The 24,496-nt window shown below is 37.1% G+C and overlaps 1 protein-coding gene across 1 annotated transcript; it reads right to left on the bottom strand.

The window, feature by feature from the left end:
• On the bottom strand, positions 1-24,242 carry ALDH1L2 (aldehyde dehydrogenase 1 family member L2). Its single transcript, XM_019615274.2, has 23 exons — positions 24,237-24,242; positions 22,553-22,694; positions 20,147-20,381; positions 16,890-17,055; positions 16,153-16,254; positions 15,322-15,411; positions 14,222-14,356; positions 13,745-13,870; positions 12,158-12,249; positions 11,238-11,385; positions 10,364-10,483; positions 9,066-9,193; positions 7,914-8,064; positions 7,128-7,198; positions 6,884-6,989; positions 6,444-6,531; positions 5,398-5,491; positions 5,046-5,142; positions 4,147-4,245; positions 3,294-3,459; positions 2,049-2,154; positions 777-976; positions 1-88 (listed from the first exon to the last, which is right to left on the bottom strand). The coding sequence occupies exons 1-23, from the start codon at positions 24,240-24,242 to the stop codon at positions 33-35; spliced, it is 2,724 nt and encodes a 907-aa protein (XP_019470819.2). The 3' UTR covers positions 1-32.
• Positions 24,243-24,496: the final 254 nt, after the last annotated feature.

Raw genomic sequence — 24,496 nt, 5'->3', positions numbered from 1 at the left:
ACTGCCAAAAGTTTACTTTCCAAGTGAGGCTGTTAATATTCCACAGTGACAGCCTTTGTTCTAAGATATTCATGAAGAGCTTCTTCACCTGTACAAGCAAATATTAACCAGTTAGAATAGTGGCTGAAGGAGAGAAAGCTGTCAGGGAAGGTAACTGTATCATTAAAATAAATTCGTAATGTTTTAGCCAACATTTGAGTCCTTGAGACATGATGAGAAACTAACGGATTTACTCTCCTTTTAAGATTTACAGGACTGGTTTAACAAGAAGAGCCCAAACCCAACAAGTATGGAAAGAAAATGCAGCTGAATTTTAACAAGCCACCGCCTGGGGGGAGTACTGAAGCAGCAGCAATCTCTAGGTGGCAACTTGTGTGGGGGAACTCGGAGCTGAATTTACAAATTGGTTTGCTTATGTTAAGTTTCCAGGTAAAAAAAAGATTACGTTAGAAAATTACATTACATAGGGGATTTTTCCCCTATTAATAATTCTGATGAGGGGAAAAAAAAAAGGGGCTAATACTTGCTAGGGATTCCAAAGGCAAAAACGTATTGTGTTACTCTTTGCCATGAGGCTTGATCTGTCCAGTCTTGTAATAAAATGAATAATACTGGAGATATTGAGGTGGGAATTGTAAGGACAGGAGACGAATTAGATCACTGTAGCTGAAGGAATGTGGGAGATGCAGGAAATACATCTGTGGTTTTCAGGTAATATTATTTTTTTTCATTGACTTAGACTGTCAGATGAGAAACGAGGGGAGAGAACAACTTACCTAAATCTTTTCCGAAGCCAGACTGTTTAAATCCACCAAATGGTGCTGCTACATCAGTTTTGTTGTATGTATTAATAAAAACTGTTCCAGCTTCCAGCTTTTCACTGATATAGAGGGCTTTGCTTATGTCCTTTGTGAAAACTCCTGAGGCTAAACCATATTCTGTGGTGTTTGCCCGTTGCAGCACTCCATCGACATCCCTGGAGGAGAAAATACTGATTTAATTGCTAGGAGGTAAAACAAGCAAGTGCTAGCAAGCTTTGACCCTCAAGTTTGATAGAAACATCTTTTCCCATGCTCCTTCTCTTCTCTTAGCTGTTACAAAGACCCAGTTTAGTAAGAACTACTCTCAGTGTCAGTCTGTCTCATTTATGGAAATTCATACACTTGCTTCAAGCTTGTAAAGCATGTGTTTGCATTTCAGTGTTTAAAATCTACACTAGGAAATGTCAAAGGAAAGCTGCATTATGCACACTTATCTTCACTCAACTACACTGTACATCTTGGGGATCAGAAGAATACAAAATGACTTGTAAAGCAGAACTTGGCAGCACGTTATGAATCAGTTTGCTAAAGTCTGTCAGTTAATGGAGAGTAAATGCTGAACCTCAGCTGTGACGCATCTTTTCAAGCAATGTTCAAATTGCTATTTCTATCCAATCTCAATTAATTTTAAAAATCCATATGTTAAAACTTCAAAAACTTATTATAATCCCATATCTCCATACATAATTTGTAGATGTAAAGGGATTTCTATGTGGCCAGTTCCCAACTTCTCTTTCACACCACAGAAAAAAGAAACCTGGTGGAAACAACTGTATAAAATCTCTATATAAGGCTGTTATATTATCTATTTGTAAAATAATTCCTACAATGTAAAATGAAAGCTATTAAAACTGATACTCCACAAAATACACAGAGGGATTTTCATTTACAGGAGTAATGTGCTGCCTTAGGCAATGCATAACACTATGAGGTCCTTTTTGTCCACTGGAAAAAAATGCACCTTTAGCAATTTGATCCAACCTCTGTGTTTGTATCAACTTGAGTAAAAATCTTTCACTGAAAATCGAGTCTTATTTAAGAAATGGCACTTGCTGTTCCCTCCTGCTCCCTTGCACGCTTGTAACAGCATTTATTCTATACTGACATGGAGAAGGACACTCATACTAGAAAACCTCTGAATTTAGCTGAGTTTCAGCTAGATCTTAGAAGATTAAAAGAACCATCCAACGTATTTCAACACACAGGGTGAAAATGAGAAGAATGTACCCATTTTTAAATTTGGAAATCACCATCACAGGACCAAAGGATTCTTCCTGGGCAATGTACATATGGTCTTCAACATCTGTGAATACAGTGGGTTCCATGAAGAAACCTAAATAGAGGATGAAGCAACATTTGAGTGAAGACAAAATGCTTTGTGGTTTGTATTGTCCAGGCCTATCTGTACTTGATGTCACAGATACACTGAGGCTTGAAACAGAAAATACCAAGATCAATAAGAATTGTGAATGGTGATGCATGTGTATAACAGCAGAAATAAGGCTGAAAGAATGGCCTTTCTTGATGAGAGCAGTTAACATGTTGGTCGTGTGCAGAGCAGAAGGCCTGCGTGCCACAAGGCCAGGCCACTCCTCAGAGGCAGATCCTGCATTCTGGCAGCAGGAAGACAGGGTTACAGAATGTCAGAGAGAACACTGCTTTTCTTGTTACCTGACAAGAGGATAGCCATACCTATCTGTATCTTCCAAAAACAAGAAAGAACATGCAATGGGCAGCAACTTTGCCTAAGATTTATTGAGGTTTATCTGAAACAAAAGCTCACCTCATAACTACTGTTCCTTTCTAAGTGGTATAAAAGACCCGTCTATAAACTAATTCACATTGTTGCCAAGCAAGAACTGTTACAGTGTTAGACATAAGTGATTTTGGGTATCTACATCTACATGAGTGAGAATATTTCAGAGTGAGTGGATAAAGCCAGCTTCCAGTGTTTTCTATAATCACCTTTTCATTCCTATTTTTGTTATACTGACTTCTTACAGCTCCACTTTCATTTTCTTTGGGGATGCAGTCCTATGTTTTAAAATTCTGATGCAAACATTTCTTCTCCATTACTAATAAAGGACAGATCATCATGACAAAATGTTGCTTTTATGCCTTCCTGTTAAACTTGATATATGCAGTCTTCATACAAAAAACAGGCTTTTGATAATAATATCTAATGCAGACTCTTTCCACTTTCCAGCTTAAGTATTCTGTTCATCAAAGTGGATGATTACACTTACAGTTCAAGGTTGTTGCAAAAAAGGCCTCTGCCTCATAAACAATATGAGTAAATGACTGCAAGATACTGCTACAGATGGGAATCTTGATTCATTTTGATATATTTCAGTTGTACAGCATTTCTTAATATAAGACTTGAATACTCTGTCCTCAGGTCTTTTCTTGGGTTTACTTTGTATTCTTTCCATCCTGCTTTCTAACTCCTAACACCTTTGACCAGTATCTTACCTGGTCTACATACTTGTCTTCCTCCATACACTAGAGTGGCTCCTTCTTTCACTCCAGTTTCACAATACTTTAGCAGCTTTTCCAGATGGGCTTTGTGATTCTGTGGGCCATGATCTGTTGATCTATCAAGTGGGTCACCGATTTTCATCTTTTTTATTTCTTCCACCTATGGGTTACCCAACCAAAACGAAGTTACATAACGAGTAGTTGTTAAAATGACCAGTGATTCAGCATGCTTTGTTATTTGTGTTGCGAAGCTTGGCTCAAAAAAGGGATGCGATCTTAGAAGGTGAATGCTCTTCCCCTTCTAAAATGAAGCTGTTTATATGGTCTTGTTTGGTAAGCTCCGGTTACTTCTTAAAGTTTTTGATGCAGTTTGCATGTAATAATTCTCTTATGATATTATGAAAGCAGGTAAAATGTTAGCTTTTACCAGGAGTAAATGAGTTACCGCAATAATTTCCTGGGCTAAGCTAGATATATGAATTGTCCAGCAGCTCACTGGGGTAACTATTGGATTTTTATGACCAGCTACTCTTCCAATAAGCATTTTTCAAAATTTCATAGCAGTCTTCAGTCACAGTGACTGAAGTTCAAGTCATTGTTTTCATCTTACTTTCCTAGTGAAATACAAAGTATCACTGAAGATGCAATATCTATTTCAATGTCACTTATCTGCATAACTGATGAAAATATTTGCCTTCAGTGCCTTTCTTTTGACACCGTAAGACATTCACAAGAAGTAGAATAGTCTATGGTAATCAGTAACAAAAATAACAAGAAATGCACGTGTCATAGCAGCTTTGTGCCATAGTAATACATCTGCTTAAATTTTAGTCTTCAACTATCTTACCACTTTTCTAACAAATTCGTCATGTATTGACTCCTCCACAAACAGCCTGCCAGCAGCAATGCAGTTTTCTCCTTTGTTGAAATATACTGCTCCCATACCCTGATCGGGGAAATAAAAAACATTTATATTTATATTTTTATAGGCATCCTTTTGTTCATTTTCTGTTTCATTTGCTGACTGCAAAGTTTCAGCTTTCACTTTCCATATATGAGTGAAGACACTCAGACTCTTGTCCTGCCAACAAAAGTTCAAAAAAATATGGGAAGCTTGTAATAATTTCTTTCTGCTTTTGTTGGTTCAGAGAATCAATGGAATTAGCACTTCTTGTAAGCACAGTGTGGGAGACCCTTGCTTGCTTCTTAGTGAGCGAACTGTATCTGCTGTCATTTTGATCACCTGAGCAGGAAACAAGCTTAAATCTACCATATTTCTCATTTTCACACGTTACTCATGTACTTTAAACACCTTATGGTTAGTTGGGAAGGTGGATTATGTGATTGATGGTGAATTAATAGGCACTGCGTGACAATAGGGAGTATACTGTATATTTTAGCTCATTTTCAGGCTTTTCTTTTTAAAGCTTGTTTTTCTTGGTTAATAGATTTTAACAGAAATCGCTTCTAATACGTTAACTTGGCTAATGTAAATTCTTCCTTGTCATATTTTCTAATGTATCCTTATTGTAGTACAAATCCCTATCTTTTTGGTGCTGCACAAATAATTTAATTATGCTGACACAAAGAAATATCCTATAGAAAATGAGTCTGTTTTCTAACAGATTTCATGAATCTTCATGCAAGGGCTTCCTGCTGAAGTTTTTCACAAGTCCAGAAGAGTTCTACAATACTGTCAGCATGTAAGATCAAGGCTTCGAATATATTTTACTTCAAACTAGTTACCATTTTTACAGCTTTGTCAAGTTCACAGTCACTGAATATGATCAATGGTGATTTACCGCCAAGTTCAAGAGAAACCTTCTTCAGATTAGTGGCTGCACTGAAAAAAAAAAAGAAAAAAAGTACAAAACACCTTTTAAACAGCTCATTTAATCATTTCCTTTCAATCATACCTAGTGAAAATGTACAGTATAAACCTCTACTTCTCAACAGTGACTTAGCAGAATTTGAGATAAATGTAAACAAGCATATGTAGTTATGCTTTTCTACTATGGCTACATGAAAGATATTGCTAATAAGGTGCTTAGGAACTGGATTAAGCAGCATTTATTCATGAATCTTATGCTAAAAGTACCTCTTCATGATCTCTTTACCGGTTGGTGTGGATCCAGTGAAGCCAACTTTGCGAACATCTGGATGTTTAGATAAGTGCTGTCCCACTAAGCCACCTGGGATTGAGGAAAACACCTTAACTGGACAGTACATATATGATTTTTACTACCCCAGCAACAGCACTGTATACAGAAAGACTTATGTCAACCAAATGAAATATTACATTCTAGTTGATATTTATGGCTTTATTAATAGGACTATGAAAAATCTCATATTAGTTAACTTAAATCACATTGATGGGTCCAAATTCTCCCATCTCTCTCTTCTTAAGAATTTTTTTCCTAATATTCCACTGCAGGTGCAATAGTATAGTTTGTAGTCATTTTTTTAGGGGAAAGATGAAAATGATGATCTAAGGTTGTGGTATGAAGCACAGCTAGTTTATAGTGACCAAGAAACATCTTATCAGCTTGCTCTAGGCCTCACAGTCACATTTAAATACTTCTAAGTGATTATAAAATTAGGAGAAAAAATGAAGTCTTATAGGCAAGTGCAATTTGTTTCTCTGTAACGCATTCTCTTTCTCAGAGTTTTCATGCTGTTTGTATGGGCTTGGAAAAGGTGTGGGCTGAGAGCTCTTACCACTAGATAGAGTCATGTGACATACAGAAATTTCCAATTCTGTTCAGGAAAATATGTGAAATTGCTGCATGACATAGATGCAAGACTACTATCGACAAAGATAAATGAACTTATATAACAGGTCTTCAAAGGTAAAATGCTAGTACACCAGCTTTAATATGACCTGTTCTTCAAAGAAAAATGATTTCATAGAACCACAGAATCACTCAGGATAGAAAAGACTTTAAAGATCATCGAGTCCAACCATAACCTAACCATACTACCCTAACTCTAACAACCCTCTGCTAAATCATGTCCCTGAGCACCACATCCAAACGATTTTTCAACACATCCAGGGATGGTGACTCAACCACCTCCTTGGGGAGCCTATTCCAGTGCTTAACAACCCTTTCTGAAAGAAGTGTTAAAGGTTTGTTAAAGTTTTACCTGAACCAGGCAGTATATTTATAACACCCTTAGGAAATCCAGCTTTAGCTGAGAGTTCTGCAAACTTCAAGGCAGTCAGAGGTGTGACCTAAATAGAAACACTCAGGTTAGGTCTCCTGTTTTAATGAAATGCATAGTGATAACTCTTACACTCAGTAGTTCTTCACTTTGATACAATATCCATCTTCTTCCTCATAGTACTGACAAATCAAAAATGGCATTTTCTTGCAGAAAGGAAACCATTCTTGAAAATGAAAGTAACGTTGGAGCAGAATTTAAAATAATTAGTACCTGGTATGATCACAGTAATTTATATAATTATACCTCCACTTTAAAATGTATGAACAGGTCGAGCTATGAATGAAATCTGCTAGATGTATGAACTATTCTGTCTGAACAAAATACTGGAGGGCCTGAGCCACTTGAGCATTCCTTTTTACCTGAGCTGTCTTGAGAACCAGTGTGTTGCCTGCAGCCAAGCATGCTGCACTCTTCCATGCAAGCATCATCAGTGGGTAATTCCAAGGGATAACAATTGCACAGACACTTAAGATTAAAAACAAACAAACAAACAAATAAGCAAACCAGAAAATCAGGCAAAAATTATAGTTTTGAATGCAGCTTTTTAATGATTTTTCTATATGCCCAGGCTATCACTAAGAAGGAAAAAAAAAAGATAGTTACCCTATTGGCTCTTTCTTGGTGAATGTTAGATTATGGTTTGGCCGGGCCTGGCTAATTGGAATTGTAGCACCCTGAAAAAAAAGAAGACAGATTAATACTGGTACCATTTAACCATTTATTTTTTTTACAAATTCAACTGCCATTTAAGTATATTTTAGAAAGCCACAGAACAGTCTTTAAAACCACAAGCATTTATTCAATTTATGCATCGTGGAAAGATGTTTCTAATATAACATTTCCTGCTAAGAGTCCAGTAACCAACTCCCGATTTTCAGCTAGGTAACATAAAAGCGTAGATAATAAAACTATGGAAGAGCATAAGTGAGGAACGAATGGAAGAAAGAAAGCTGAATGATATTCTTCATTGTGCACCTTAAAGATACTTCAGGAAATGTTGTTGAATTTGTGCCACTTGCTGTGGTACCAAACAACCACGCCAGCCTTGATCAGAACATTATATATAGCATGAGTCTTTGCACTTAGCAGCATGACTGTAACACAGCGATTCTGCTCCAGGAATAATCAAGAACTGACTAAGCTTACCTGCCCAATGACATCTCAATTAATTTCTTAGATATTTGGAGTCAGATTCATATTCTCAAATTGAAAGTAGACTGTGCTTTTTGTATTGTCTGGAAGACTCACTTTAGGTAAAATTCTAAATTTAGTTTAATTTTTGATTTCTTGAGTGATTTTGTTAATACTACTTTTTGACACTATATCAGCAAAAAGAAAAAGAAATGTGTAAAGAAGCATCATCATCGTTTTCTTTACACATTCACTTGCCTGAATTTTGTCACACCATCCAGCAAAGTATCTGAAAGTTTGTACAGACATTCCAATGTGGGTCTTCAAAGCTAAAGTGTAGACAGCTCCTGAATCGATAGACTCTATAGTTGCTAACTCTTCTTGATGTTCTTCCATTAGGTCTGCAAGCCTGTAATCAAACCATTACAAATGCACGTCAAAGAGAAGTGACCTCTAACCATTGAGAGTGTAAAACTGTATTTTGTATGGCAAAGACCTGTAGCTAAAATAGCATGGAATACTGATATAGTGTTAGATGCTTCAAAGGCACACTGTTGTTCAAAGATACAGATCCTAACATAATGCAAATTGAATTTTATATGCCTCAGCATGTTTAAGAATCTGGGCTAGTCTCTTTTTAGGCCTCAAGTTCTCTGTCTGTTAGCTTTGTCAAGCACATCAGTGAGGTATAAGACTGTCAAAGTGTTTGTGATAAAAACTGTTAATACTAGCTATAGGAGTGTCTCATTGCTGTCCCCTGCTCAGCAGAAAGGCGTGTTTGCATGAACAGATTTTTATAATCACGTCTTAAGTCTCTTATATAGAAACGAAACACGTATCAAGGTTTTTCTTAAGCTTCTGTCTGTGTTTTGTTACTCAAATGTACAATCAATGCTCTCATGTGATTTTAAGAGGTTAATTATGTGCATTTTAGATTCCATAAAGAGTATTTAAAACTAGGTCTGGAAACTATTTTTTCTACTATGTCAATTCTGCTCATTTAAACAATTTGCAGAGATGTGGAAAAATGCTCTTCAATACTTGTTTTAACTGCATCCAGCAGTTAATGGCTAGGGCATCAGCATTAGTGTGCAAAAGGATAAATATGGCATGTCAAGTACAAAGGAGAAAGTTCCACTTAGTGCATGCCTAATATCTTCTATTAATGACTCCTTAAGACAAAGTAGCAGAGGTAGGGGTTTAACAGTACAAACTTCTCCATTTTGGCATTCAAAAGGTCTAGTCTGAACAGAGGCCAGAGGAAAAATGGCCCTTGTTTGAATGAGGTGGACAGTGGGAGTATGAATATCCAACATATTCAGAAAATATGCAACAGTTCTTCAGAGGAGCTAAACAACATGATTTAAAAACAAAACAAAACAAAACCCACGCAAGCTGCCCTTTACATACTTGTACATGAGTCGCCCTCTTTCCCTTGCATTCATTCTTCCCCATTCACCATTTTCAAATGCCTCTTTTGCTGCTGCCACTGCTCTGTCAACGTCAGCCAAGGAAGCAGAAGATACACTGGCAATTACCTGTCACCAGGTAGAAATGCCTTAGCTCAGACAGAACGGCTGGATGCAGAGTGTTACTCTTAACTGGGCATAAGCAAATAATTGATATAATAACATAGTAAATAATATCATCGAGCCAATCAGCTGCCATGGGTGAGACATGCTGCAAGAAGTTGAGACACAGCTGATGGAGGCAGAACTTGGAAGACAATGTAGGAACTCTGATTCCTACATCCTTTCTCACAGCAAGGCACATCATCCCACTGGAAATTTTCTTTCTATACGTAAGATCAGCATGGTACTACAGATCTTGAAGGTCTTAATATTATGATCTTATATCCAAACGTGGTAAAACGAGTCCAGAACATTTCATTTCTAAGAAGCTGAGTTTCTGTTACCATGACTTACATGTAGTATTTCATGATGATTGTGTTCTGTACCAATATACAATGTAAATCCTAAAACAGAATTGCTATGACTTTTATTCCATTCCATAATGAGGTACAGAGAAGTGCCACATTCTGGCTTCTGATGACAGTGAAATTTGTGCTACTGATTTTAGCAGAATTCAGTTACTCCAGAAATAATATATGGGCATCAGAATGACTTCTTCTGTTAATAATTCTGAGTTGCTCAACCAAGATTTAGTGCTTTTGAGAGGAAAAAGTGAAACTGTATTTTCCTGTTCAAAAGTCATTTTTCTAACTGGGAATTTAATGGGATATTTTAAAGTCACATTCAACCTAAGACAGATTTGTAGTAAGGTAAAAGCTAAAGTTAATGACTGAAAGGAAATACATACAATATTGTAAAAGAAATACCTCTTTAGCAACTAAACATTAGCAATTTTTGTTGTGAAGATAAACAGGAATGAGAACAAGGTAAAACATACAGCTGTATGGAGATTAACATGCTAGCTGAAGTGAAATTGGGTTATTTTTAAAGCACAACTTGACTGAAATGCAAAAAATGTAGAATATATAAATTGAGAACTAAACTTAAATTCAAAATTATTTTGGGAGGTTGTTTAATGTATGGTTTTGAACATGGTGATTTTTGGTGCTTCAGATTTTTTTGTAGGCAAAATAATTGAAATACACTGAAATTGAGAGTTGGACTAGGTGATCTCCAGAGGTCCCTTCTAACCCTTACAATTCTGTGACTCTATGATTGTATTTAAAAATTACTTACTGATCCATCTGTTGGATTTATGGTATCGTATGTTTTTCCATCATCAGCATTGACAAATTGACCATTAATGAAACATTGGTATGGCATATTCACAGTCATGTTGTTCACATTTTTTGAAACCTAGGAGCAAAATAAATAAGAAGTTAATCTACCTTTTTAACAACTAAGGTTTTAATGTGGCTTATCAGGGTTTTGATATGTATACATATACATATATATATGGATAATCAACACTGAACTGAATGGTTTTTTTTAGGATGTATATATGGCTGTTAGGAATGCCCAGAAAGGCAAAATTAAATGGAAGTAACATTCTCCATTAACACCACTGCCCACACTCCGAGACGGTTAAGCTGATTTCTGTATTTTTTATCACTGGATCTCTATGGTTAAACAAATACTAAACCCTGGTTAAGGCTAGTCCCAGTGGAATTGAAACAGATGCTTAACTTCTAAATTCAAGAAATTCTGGCTTGCTTAATTACTTCACAAAACACAAAATCTTCCCTTTTCTTAGGAGTGAGTCTGGCACATTTTGCCTCAGGATAGAAGGCCTGGAACCACTCTGACTGAGGCGTTCTGTCAGGTAGGATAGTGCAGGGCCAGTAGGAGTATCTGCCCATGTGCAAGCTACTCTATTCTAGATCTCACAGTTTCTAGAACATCAGAACACTGTAAATGACAATACATACGTACTTCCAATCCACAATGCCAATATGTAAAACTTAAAAAATAAAAGTTACAAAGGAGAGTTTGCATGACCAAACAGTTGCTTTTCCCATTGCATCAAGCAATCCAGTGTCTATTCCCCCCCAAAAAAAAACCAACAACACAAATAAAGAATAACCAAAGAAGGGAAAATAAAAGGTCTTACATAATCAATGACCAACTCTTCTTCTCCATCCTCTCCTCTGAGTTTTCTGACAGCCATTTGAATAAAGTCTGCAAACTTAGTGGCCATATACACATCTTCATTCTGAAGCTGAAGCCCGCTGTATTTTTGTTTGATCTCTTCTAGCATTCTGAGGATTTCAAAGAAAGAATAAGTTAAATTACAAATGGAAGAATTATTCCATTCCAAACAAGCCATTAGAAGGTGGAAAGAGGTCAAAACTGGGCACCAGTTCGTATGCATTTGAATACATGTGTATCTGTTTCTCTGAGAATACTTTCTGATAAACATTTGTAAATAGATGATAAATAGCATATATTGATTGACAAAACTGCATATGAGATGACCCTAACCCATACACAGAGGCAGTTTAGAGCTCTATGAGACTGGTATTTAAGAAGGACAATAATACATTAATTAAAAAAAACAAAAAACCAATGATATGCTAATCTTATATTATGGCCTAGGATATCTGATTTGCAAAAAGAAGTTAATCGAGATGACCCATTAAATGGGTTGAATGCATGGGTTGAACTACTTCTATGAATGGCTTCTCTCTCCCTCTGGGGAGTCCTTTGCTCAGCTTCTGAATCAGCCCCCCTGAAATACTTGTCACTGCATGCAGATAGGTTTGGGCACCACCATGCTTCCCTGTGAGGCTGCTGTTCCTGATGTTAAGGGGAATTTCACTTGAATAGAAAGACCAGTAACTCCTAATTTTGGGAACAGAACTCCATCACATTTTCAAAGGTAGAAAAATCAACATTTTGAGTACTGGAAAATATACTGGAATTTTTTTAGTTTTTTTTTTAATATTATCCACCCTGATTTAAAAGCACCGTGACAATATTGTTCCCATTAACTTTTGCTTCATAATTTCCTTGTTTTTATTAGTTTTTTACCTGACAACATGCATAGAGGATGCTCCAGATTTGAAGAAGTCTGTGGAATCTTCTATTACAGGAACATTGCTCAAAATTCCTTTCCAGATAGCCTAATAATATATAAAAATTGTGGAAGCAATAATGAACAATCCTCTAATTGAAAGGAGCATTTATCAGACAATATTTTCTAAGATATCCATGCCTATAAATGCATTATTTCTAAGGATCCTAAAACAGAAGACTATCTTAAGAGGATCTGGAAATGCAGGCCACACATTAGCCAATAAAATCTCCAGCATGATTACATAAAAAATGATTATTTCATCCATGATATTTTCACCTAATCAGGGAAGGAACCTAAATGCTACAATGCTAAAAATGTACAGGCCCATTTTTAAGGTCTTTATGAAGAACAATATTAACAATATTAACAATAACTGCTCACTGCATTATGGAATATGCTGTCAGCAGAGGTGGGAGCAGCCTGGAGAACATTGTGACAGGATGGATGGAATTTCTGGCACCTGGGCAAAGTTGAGAAGTAGTTTAACCTGCATGTATTCAATGGATATCTCTGCTAACACGCAAGCTGAAATAACTAGCAGAGTGACATATCAATTAAGTATAATTAGGCTCCAGAGTTAGCAGTTCATGTCTTGAACTAAAGAGTTTATATTTCTTTTAGATATTGTCTCAGTCAGTCAATCCTTCAGCACTTCACTTGCTGGCAAGCAAGTTCAAGGTAATGTTGGAGCAGCAGCTTAAAACATGAGTGCATCAAGCTGCCTGGCTTGTGTCAAAAGTTACTGACTTTTGACTGTACTGTAGCAGAGTTAGCAGAAGGGAAGACATCTATGATTCAGTTGCTCTGGCACAAAACCTAAATTACTGACCAATATGGCTTTCAGTTAAGCACATGACACTCATTACCGAGGGGCAGATTACAGAAGAGAGCAAGGTGCCTCTCCAGCCTTGGCAACCTTTTGCTCCAGGTGCCCTACTGTTGCATCCCTCTACCAGCAAGATCTCCGTGCTCTTTCTGGGCTCTCAAAGTAGCACCAGTCCCTGGACATCAGGGCAGAACAAAACTATTGGAGCAACCTACCAGCCAGCTTACTAATAGCTAAGGCAACAAAGGCATAGAGAGAAAATCTGCTTTTCTCCTTCAGACTGCTGTTTCAAGACTCCCTGTATCTTGTCCACAAGAACCACTTTTGACAGCATCCAAGTGAATAACATCACAGTTCAAGGCTGTTTTCAGTAGACTCACTGTTGTGAGATAACTTCACTGTTGTGAGATAAAGATCTTTTAGTTTCTCCTCACTTTACACTTGCTCCCACCTTCATCATTCATAAACATTTACCATAACTGACTCTGTGATCACTGTTTTTGTATCACTTGTATATGAAATAAAATTTGATAGGGATACGTCTAAGCTTATTGTGAATTCTTAAATCCATTCAAATTAATTTTACTAACTAAAGATTCATACAGTATTTCTTCAAAGACGATCTGCACGGTTAAATAAAAGATATGCCTATCATGAGAATGAAGTAATGTTTTCATCTGTAGTAATATCCAACTTAAGCAGTTTGTTGAATTACCTTAATATCTTCTGCCATCTTCTTCTCCTCTTCTGTAAGTTCCAGGGTAGTTGTTTCATCAGCAGAGAAGTATTTAGAAGCAGGGATCATTTTTCCATCCTGAAACTGCAGATTTCTCACTAATACCTGAAAATTGAGGGGAAATGAACTTTTATGCATCAGTATGGTCACAAATAGTAAAATGTGTGGCTTGCAGGAAAGCTGATAAGATATATATAATATAAAATAGGACATTCTTAGATGTCTTTCAGATTATCCTCTATACTAATACATTTTAATCCTTACTGAAAATGAACATGTATTGAGTGTGAAGCAAAACATGGATATCTTCCCTATAGGATGGTGATGGACTGGTAAATGTCAAACAAATCAGCTACCATTTGCAGATGGATTTGTACAGCCTGACAATTCCACACTATCTGCACTTCTTGCTAATTTATTCCATCCATACTCATGTTTGTCAGATGGAGCACTTACCATCTTCCCATCATTACCAAAAATGACTAGACCATTCTTGGTTACAAGTCCAGGTCTTGAAGCACCTCTTATTGCCAGCTCTTGTCCAGCAGGCACTGAAGCATCAAGTAATGATGAACCATAAAAAGTAACCACCTAAAAGTAAATGGAATTAAAAGTACATAGATTCTAAACATGTTTTAAAAACCAAATAACTGACATTGTTTGGAGACTGAAATACAATACAAAGTAATCAAATATAAGTAACTACACATGCAAACCATGTTACAACGTAATTTCTGTATCTTTACAACCCAGGACACATAAAAGCAAGCTGCCTAAACCTGCAAAGCTGCTTAGCTTTAACATTGTGCATGACTAAACCAGTGCAAAAAGGGAAGGAACATTTGACAGTATAAAGCTAGCGAACAGCAGAAGCCTGACTGTAAGTGGTGGAATCCTGATCTGCCTCCAGGCTGACACTGCTGAACTTGGGCTCTTCTGCTTTTTCTAGGCTCTCAAAGCATCATCACCCCCTGGACACTAGTGCAGAACCAGGCTTTTGGAACAACCTACCCATAGATGGCTTATTTTTAAGTAAAAAAAATTAGGATGTCAGAGCTAGGAAATGTGTTTTTTAAAATATATTATGCAAGTAAAATGTGGATCAAATGCATAATGGTCTTAAAACATCAAAAGGAAATAGCCGTTTGGGATAAAATTAGGCATATTTATTTCTGCAAGTGATTTTTGTATTCCCAGGCCCGAATTTCTTTTAGAAAACCCTTCCTTTGCTATTTCTGGTACTCACGGTGTTTCATTTTGCTGTTACAAGGTGGCGGTGCCCTTTCAGTATGGGTTTCATTACACTGTAATGCATATCTGTTTCCCAAAATGGCTGCGGTTCTAGCCTTGTTATTTACTGCTTCATATCATGTGTTTTTTCTATATACTGTTCTTATCTTTTAATTAAATTATGATTTAAAAAAATTAGCTATATACAGTCACCAAATGAGAGCTCCTCCAGTGTAATTCACATCTTTATTCACCTGCATGTAGATACTTTTTGTTTTTATAAGAGAAAACAGCCACAAATGGAGTGTGGAATTTACAGAGCATACCTGGTCATTTATTGTTGCCCATGCTCCAGGTACTTTATCATGCCCTCGAATCCAGTTGTGCAAAGCTGCTGCAGGTTGATCCCAGGAGATCTAGGAAATCAGGACACAGCAGCTAATTCTTCTCTCTTTAGTTACAAATCAAGTTATTAATGCTTATCACTTTACAAATTTTGCCCTCACTTTCTTTCAGTTGTTAAGAACACAGAAAGGGTCTGATCTAATATAGGAAGATCAGTGATCTCTACATGGCTAACTATCAAAGATCTATCAAATGGAATGCTCTTCCTATCATACGGGATGATCTTAACACTTCTCTGCTCTGTGCAGCTTTTATCTGTCCACAAATTCTCCTCCTCAGACTAAAATACTGATAACATAACTCTTACAACTAGGTATTCATTGACTCATAAATAATATTATGATTAACAAATTTAATAAGCATAGTATAAATGTAAATAGTGTATGTTTCCATTTCCTAATGTCCAACCCATTTCTGGTAAAGAAGACAGCATAGACTATTGGCAAACATGCTAGGATAGTTATCCCCATTCAGTGTTAAATTTCAAAGTATGGTAACTTGAGTACCCACAGAAGGCACAACTGCCATCTAGCTATGTGCAGATGATCCCAAGTAGATGAAGTTTCTAAACATATGTAACTGCTGGCTGGCAATCTGAACTTAACCTGAGTCTTCATGAATTTGTCCCAGAAATAAGAAGGGAGGAAGCAACTGAGTTAAAACCTACATTCATTTCAAGTGACTGTGATTGCAGTCTGAATTAGCAACTTTTTCTAATGATTGGCACGTATCACAGTGTTATTTAACACTACCTCTGCATTTTCCTTTTTCTGGATCCCTTCGTATGTTGCCCCTTCTTTTGGCTGAGGTATACGAGGTGCCTTACCATCAGCAATTAGATGTACAGCTTCCACCTAAGTAAAAAGGAACAGATTTAACATCAGCTTGGTTCTCCTTTTGTCCTCAGTCATGCTTGTGGCAGACAGAAGAAAATTTTCTTCCACAACAGGAAATGGTTTATTTTCAAAACCCAGGTTTTCCAAAACCTAGGGGACCAATGTGGCACTGGATAATATACATATATTCTTGAGAAACTTCTATGACAAAAGAAATAGCCTCAGAATATGATGGGAGTACCTAGTCACCATGCATACAGCAGCTGCCTGAATTAAGCAGGACCAGAGTTTAAGTAAGGACAGAATGTGTCTCTGTACCTTTGCATTCATCTCTTTCCCTTTTCTTTCTGCAAAGAAAGTTATTTCTATACACTCAAGACAAACCCGACCTCTTGCCTTCTGCAGAAACTGGATATGCTCTGCCCGCTGTCTGCAACAAATATTCTGAGGCCACCTCCTCAGCTGTTGTAAAGCTACAGAGTCCCTCTGAAGTTTAAAGTTCCTCCGAAGTTTAGAATTCATCTGAAAACACCACAATCTCTCTTCCCAAATGTAACCATCTTGTCTGTATTTCCTTTTTTTTTTTTTTGTCCTTTCAAACTCCAGCAGATGCTATTCTTTTCTTATAAAATGTTTAGTACAGGTAAACATACCATAGCCTTTACTCCTTCTGGGAAGAGAAACCGGTTATACAGATCATCCACAGTATCATTTTGGCCAACATCGCATTCTCGCTGCAGAAGTATTGGTCCAGTGTCCAAACCATCATCAGCCCAAAAAATTGTAAATCCTGCTTTCTTATCTCCTTGAATTAAAGTCCTGGAGGTAAAAGAAACCTTATAGTAAATAGAGAAAATGCGAAAGCAGTCAGATATATCCATATATGTGTTACACATTCATTTGCTTTATTCAGATAGAAGATCCCAACTGTCTTTATCACCAGTTTCATTGCTCATTTCATAGTCAAGTACCCAGAGCTTTGATACTGTATATATATTTTCACAAAGTGACATAAGAAAGGCTGCAGCTGAATCCAGAGTGCCCATCACCAGTCGTGCTACTTAAAATGTATCATCAGTGGCTTAAATGTATAGAGCAGAGAGTGTGCAATAGCTGCATGCATTTGAAAGATGGAAGCGTCTAAACAGTCTAAATAATTCCTAATTGTTTACTGTAATTAGCTAAGATTCACAGCTTATCTGTAGGTCAGCAAGAGAAGCACACTTGTCCCACAGCTGAAAAAGAGCTAAACTGACAGTGGAAAATGATGGACACTTAGCAAAATACTAATATACAACTATTTAAGGAAAAGACACTGGGGGAATTTATATCCAGCCAAATTCTCAGCTGGTCTTCATGAACATAGCACTAGTTATACAGCAGACCTATACTGATTTACATCAGCTCAAGATTTGTTTCTGAATTCGAAGGGAAATCCAGCCAGATAGATTTTCCACTTCTCCCTTGGAGATGCAGGTACTTCAGAATGATGGAAAGTCAAAGTGCTTAAGGGAGCAGCCAGAAGCGTCTGTGTGCAAACATCAATACCATTTTTGTAAGACATATGACATACATAAGTATTCCTTTGGCAGTCCATGTTGTGAGAGGATCATCTGAAATCTGGCTTATATATTTGAAAATTCACTATATGAACACTGAAAACTACATTATTAAAAGCATGCATTTGTGCAGAAAGAGGAGCAAACTCTGAAGACAGCTGGAGGAGTTAGCAGTTCAAATAAAAGTGAAACAGATCCTCCACACAATGAAGCAGCATCTCATCTGTTTTATATTATCTGGAAATACAGAATGATCACCCTAATGCATGTCCTCAGCATTGCTCTGGCAGAGAAGAAAGTACTTTGGAAAACATCTCTGATGCTAAGCAGACAACAGGATGAGAACTCCTGAGAACTTCTTCCTCTGTGCACCATCTCCAAGCTCCCTTTGCAGATGGCTGCTGATAACAAAGTGGCAGCAGCTGGAAAAGGCTGTAAAGAATGGAGTGAGGAACCCTCAGAGGTTCAGGACCTTTGTCTGTAACAGATGCCTCTTAGACATGCCTCATTCCCACTGGTTTTCTAAGTCATGGTGTTTGTGTGGGAAAATGGTCTGCCACAGCTCATGGGCTGCGGCCACAACAGATGGAAGAAACTTCCAACAAGAGCAAGGGTTGCAAGGCTGAAACACGAGAGTCATCAGAAAAGGCCAAACTAAAGTTAAATTCTAGCATAGTTAAAAGGTCTTAGGACAACAGCCTTTATCTGCAAAGGGCAAAAGCAGATGCTTACAGAATGAAGATGCAAAACAAGCAAGACTTGGTGATAGACCACTGGGATACATTCCTGATTCTGGAAACCTTTACCTCAGGAACTTACTGAAAGACAGTTGGTATGCCTGTATCTACACCTTCCTGTGGAACAGATCTTAATGAACCCTTTCTCCAAGAAAACTTCTTTCTTGACCTCTCTCTCTAGATGAACACTTCCACAGGTTAATAACTGACTGCAAGGAGAAAAAGTACTTTATTTATTTAAATCCTACCATCTGTCTCTTTGTTGGCTGCTTCCTCACTTTGATTAAGAAAGAATGAGCAATCACTCCCTATTCACCTTCTCATGTCTTTCATGAATTTTTACACTGCTGACATATTTCCTTTCGAGTGATCTGTTTTCCACTTTGAAGACTCTTAGACTTATCTCCCATCATGTGGAAGTTGGTCTATACCAAGATTTTTCTGAGGCATTTCTACTTTCTTCATGCACTAAGATCCTTCCCATGGTCTCTTTTCTGAACTTAGATTTTACTGCTTAAACATAGTCAGCTTTTTTTCCTCTTATGTATCATTACCTAATGTTTTTTTAACTTCAAGTTTTACCTCCTGTCTTCTGGATCTTAATTTACTCATCTATGTATTGTAATAACACTTTAAGCTCCTCCATCTGGAATACCAATATAAGTCTCCTACTATGCCATTCTTTTTGCTCAGCACCTTTTTGTATCAAACACCTCTACATATCTCCCACCTGTAGCACATTTGAGAAATTATTCAATTTTGTGCCTTAAAAGCTGGCCCTTTATATTTTTTACAGACTTGGTGCTTTTTCTTATTTTACTTCTTTGGACAAAAATACCACTTTCTGAAGGATTTCTTTGAATCTCTAATGGTCTCCTTTACTCTCCATTCAAGTACTCTTTTCAAGTACTTCAGCTCAGCTTTTTTTTTCACTGTGGGTCATTATTCAAAAAACAAAATATGCTTTTGCTTTGAATTTACAGCATTAATTTTTTAGATAATCATCATGACGCCTGCAAGAGTTTTTTTTTTTAAATATTTAGGCAATTTCTCTTTGAATTTAAACATAATGATAAAGACATTTCTTTTGACATGGGAATGCTACATCAGAGCCCATTGTGCTCATTACTGTAGTTTAGTTCTTTCAAAGTACATTTTCAATCTAGTCTTGTGCATTGCACAAGATGATAGAAGTTTTTCTTATGGATTCTTTCATCTCTTTCTTTCCCTTCTGTGAAGTCTTAGACTCTGCATGAAGCCCTGTTGTGACAGTTACCTATTGTTTCAGGGGGGCTAGCTGAAAGGGTACCATCCTGCCTATGGAAACTACATATTGCTGATTTACCTATGTGAGTAAAATACTCAAATGCACAGACCACATCACTGATCATCCAGGAATAACAGCTGCACTTGTGGTGGAAATAATGTTGAGTCTCTGGTATGAAGTGAAGTCCATGATCCAAATACTCAGCTGCTTTGGAGAAGTTGTTTCAGAGCAGTTGCAAGGCAACAGAATTGTATCAGTGTTTATATAAATAATGGATTTGGCCCAACATACTAACAGAAACATCAAAACTACACTGTAGTTTTGATGAACAACAGGCAAAAGCTTACCAGTTGATTGCAGAAGCTCCTCGGTGGCGTGGTAGGATGGATGGATGGTAAATAATTGAGCCATGTTTTGGGCAGTCAATGACATCCATTGGGATGAACTGTGTACAGAATGGAAGGACATTCAGCTCTGCTCCAACCGATTTGTAGGCTGCAATTACTTCCTGGATAGGCTTGCCTTTAGTTCTCCATCTGGGAAATTTAAAAACAGGAGTGCCATCCTTCTCTGCTGCCAATGCTGAGGGACAAAAATATACTTTTCTTTAATTCACATTTTGTGTTAAAAATTCAAACTGAAATAAGTTTTGTACGACCAGATAACCCAGATAATGAAATGTATTACAGATAGCCCTTTGTACTGTTCTGTAGGCTGTTTAAATAAAACTTTACACTTGGATAAATTTGATTATTATGTCATTGACTCTCATTATATAGCTTGGGCCATTCTCAACTTTAATTTTGCTCTCATGGCTTGGATAGTAAGAATGATGAATGCCACTGAATATTAAATAATGACACTTCATTTCTTGTCTGGTCATTACAGTTGCCTGCAACTTGTTCAGCAGAGCTTAATTTTGCCTTTCACATTTCTATGTGATTACAATTACGTGCTTGTGTCAGCAGCAATTTACCATGTGGCTCAAATAATTACAGATGCTAGCAGCCTTCAGTCATTTCTTCAATATTCTGTTTACTGATGCTTTCTGGATATGCTCCCATTTATCTGTGAGAGACACAGCTACACCAAGAATTTAGCTCAAGGGTGAAAAAAAGCAACGGCATTATTGCAGACAGAATCTTCAGATATTTGATAAACTCCACTGAACATCTGCTTAATAAACCATCACAGAAAAGATAGTAGAGTCAAACTCTACAGCTATTGAGCTGGATCTGTAATAGGAAGAAAAGGGAATACAGAAAATTTACTTAATTTAACTCCTATTTCTAAACACTTTTTGGATTTCCTTCCTCTTTTTCATTTCTGGAATTGAATTTTGAGTTTGACCTGAAACATCATTAGCCTATTAACATAGGTCCTAAGTAAATACTTAATGAAGTATCATTCCATACAGTACATTGGAAACTAGCATGCACTGGAATTGCTTTTAGAAATACAAATCATAGCTGACTGAGGATATAGAAACATTAGAAAATTTCACTTGTGACTTAAGTTGTTTGGATCATCAGAAAGTAAAAAAAAAAAAGTCGTCTTAGGAAAGCAACAAACATTCTACAGCTCAATTAAAATGGTCATGATGGAAATCAGCCGAAGATTTCTTGAGTTATATCTGCTAGTATAAAAACTGTATAATAGTAGTTTGTATAATGCAACCAACTGTAACGGAATGCTTCCAGAGCTGGACAGACACATTGTCTTTTTTAAACCAATAGATATCTCCTATAATTTTTCCAGTGTATGATTAATTCTTTCAATGAGGTCACAGAATGCAACAAACTTGAGAGCCGCTGGGAGTGCACAGACCAAGTAAGAAAAATCTACGTTTGATTCTTCCCTCATTCTATAGAAACATGTCAGGACCCAAACAGAAAAAAAAGAGACATCTGAGACAGCTCATGGAATGTAGTTTTAATTTCTGCTCATTCATAAAGGTAAGTTCTTTTCTGGCACTTGATAATCCTATTAACTCACCATTTTTGTGAGAAAGAGAAAGTTAAATTCAGATAATGACTTCAAAGCAGCTTCTTCACCACGCTATTTCCCGCTGTATGAATTCAATTTTGAATATCTCTACAGCAAATGCTTAGAAAGTTTGCAAAATCTTGGCAATGTAAAAAAGAAGAGCAATGCCTCTTCTACTCTTTCCAGTGAGTTTTCCTTAGTCTAGATGGAAGAGAAATAGGTTTGGCAGACATACTGCTGCATACAAGCTTATCAGAAAGAGCAGAATGAATAAACAGTCTTGGCTCCAAGCCTGGAGTGTCCCAGACAGCACCATGGAACAGGTGACAGACATTTGTGTTTGTATGCAGGCTCAGTAGCTATTTCCTAATACATCCTGTTAAGTCAGGAGCTAATCAAGACTAATGCACTGTTCCTCAAACCTATTTTTACATATTTTGATTATTATTATGATACAGATCTAGTTCAGGATGGTACTTCTAGGTAGACATTCAAATAAGGTACCCAGATTACTTTATTTAAAAAGAAAATATCATAGCATATGGCCCTGCATAGCTAGAAACAATTTTTAAATACTAATTAACAAAGTTAAACCAGCTCTGGGACTTGTGTATTCATTTAAGCATAGTTCTTGTGCTGAACCCAATGTATCAAAGGCAATATATGTAATATATGTATATGTAAGTCACTCCCATATAGACATCTCACAGCAATGCAAGTTTGTTAAGTATGCCTGTAATGTCAGCATTTAGATTAAGTACACTTACCCAAAGGATCAGCTTGTCCATTCTTGTCAGGCACTGTGAAAACTCCCACAACTTTATGGCCCTCTTTCCTCAGCTTGTTATAAACCTCTTGTCCAAAAATGCTTTGACCTATAAGAGCTAGCTTTAGCTTATGCTGGTATGCCTGATCAAAAGAATTAAAACAAACCATGTTATAGGATATAAAGTATTTATGTCGCTGCTTATGTTTCTCTCTTCCTCTTTCAGCATTATTTTTGATTTAAAGTGAAATAATCTTTTTTCATTTCAAGTAAAAGCAATCAGTTTTTTAGATAAGCAATTGGCAATGTGTAGTTCTGTGAGACCACACTGAGCATAAAGTATCAGCAGATACTGCATTTATGTGTATCGGTTTCCCATAATTTTCATTATTTTCACTGCTTGCTACAAGAGGTATAACAGGCTCCATTATCTTACACCTGGCCATAAGATATGATAAGAAATGAAACAATAATTTTGAAAACATTAAAAACATTTTCTCTTGGTATAACATTAGTGCCTGGAAGATGCCCTCTAAATCCCTATAATTAAATGGTGGCATATAATTTGTGGTTAACATGGATACACAAAGAAGACAAGCTCATATTGTTCTTACCAAGCTAAAGGTAGTGATCATTCATTTGATCTTCCTACAAGGGAATACTGCTAAATACTCAGTGCCCTCACTGGACTTTCCCAGCTTTCTGTGTTTGCTTCTAAGTTCAGTAGATACAAGTTTTTAAGCTTCTTCAGACTGAGCAGGTGCCAATAGCTGCCCCAACTTTTGATTTTTAGGGGAGTGAGAATAATGACACTATTATGATATCAAAAAATCACTTACTGCTGCTTTACTTAAGCTCTGAAACCCTGAGAAAAGTACTAATTCCTTTAGACTCCTCAAAATCTGAAGAGCAGTCTTCTGCAGAATACCAGCATTGAGGACACTCTAATTTCTCTTTTTCCCTTCCAGGAAAACATGCCAGCTGGAGCACAGCATATGTTTTCTGGGCAGGATGTAGTACTTGTATGAACAGGAAAGGCAGGGAGAAGTGGCCCAGATTCAGTGAATCTGCTCCAACTTTGAAACTGTTCCAAGATTAATAGAATTTTACTGTGAACACTATAAGTACACTGGGATGCTCTTCAACATAACCCAAGATCTTGTAAAACCACAGAATCATCCAGATTGGAAAAGACCTTCCAGATTCAAGTCCAATATCTACCTACAAATACCAATATCTGACCTACGAAATCCCGTCACTAAGCCTCGTCCCTCAGTGCCACATCCACAATCCTACAGTCCTCACATACGCCTCCTTGCTTCCTTCCTGCACAAGTCTTCCTGAGGGTACTGAGATAGGTGGACACTGACCTGACAAAGCACGCCTAATTCTTAACTGATTCACAGATCTAGTTCTTTGCACTGCCGTGAGCCCTAATGCAGGTCCAGCAGAGTACAAGAATGAGCAGAGGGTGGGATTGCTCCTGCAAGTGCTTCCTTTGCATTTTTCAACCTTTAAAAACAAACGGACCTGGCTAGGAAGGAAAGGTTCACATAGAATAAACAAAAAAGCTTGCCTTCCTCCAAGCTGAATTGGACAGAAACTTCTTCTAGACTCAGACAATTAAAGACTCAGATTTCTCGGGAGGCCTGAACAAAAGGTGGAATATAAATCCACATCCTTACCTTCATCCTAACTTTCATCTTTCCCAAGTGGACTTCGACTGCCATTTTTTCCTGAATGACTCACTGCATGCCACAAGCTCAGGATAAATAGGAACCAAAGCACTGTCTGAATATTTTAGCCACTGGTATTTGTGCTGTATGTTGACACACGTTTTTCTTCTCCTTCCTCTCCTCCCTTTCTTATGGAGGCTGGGACATGAGGGTACCTCGATAAAGTGGATTGTTGACTGGATGCTAAATGGTCTGGACTGCCCATCAGA

This window comes from Meleagris gallopavo, chromosome 1, assembly GCF_000146605.3.
Source record: "Meleagris gallopavo isolate NT-WF06-2002-E0010 breed Aviagen turkey brand Nicholas breeding stock chromosome 1, Turkey_5.1, whole genome shotgun sequence".
Classification (NCBI taxonomy): Eukaryota; Metazoa; Chordata; class Aves; order Galliformes; family Phasianidae; genus Meleagris; species Meleagris gallopavo.
This window is presented reverse-complemented; position numbering and strand designations above follow the sequence as displayed.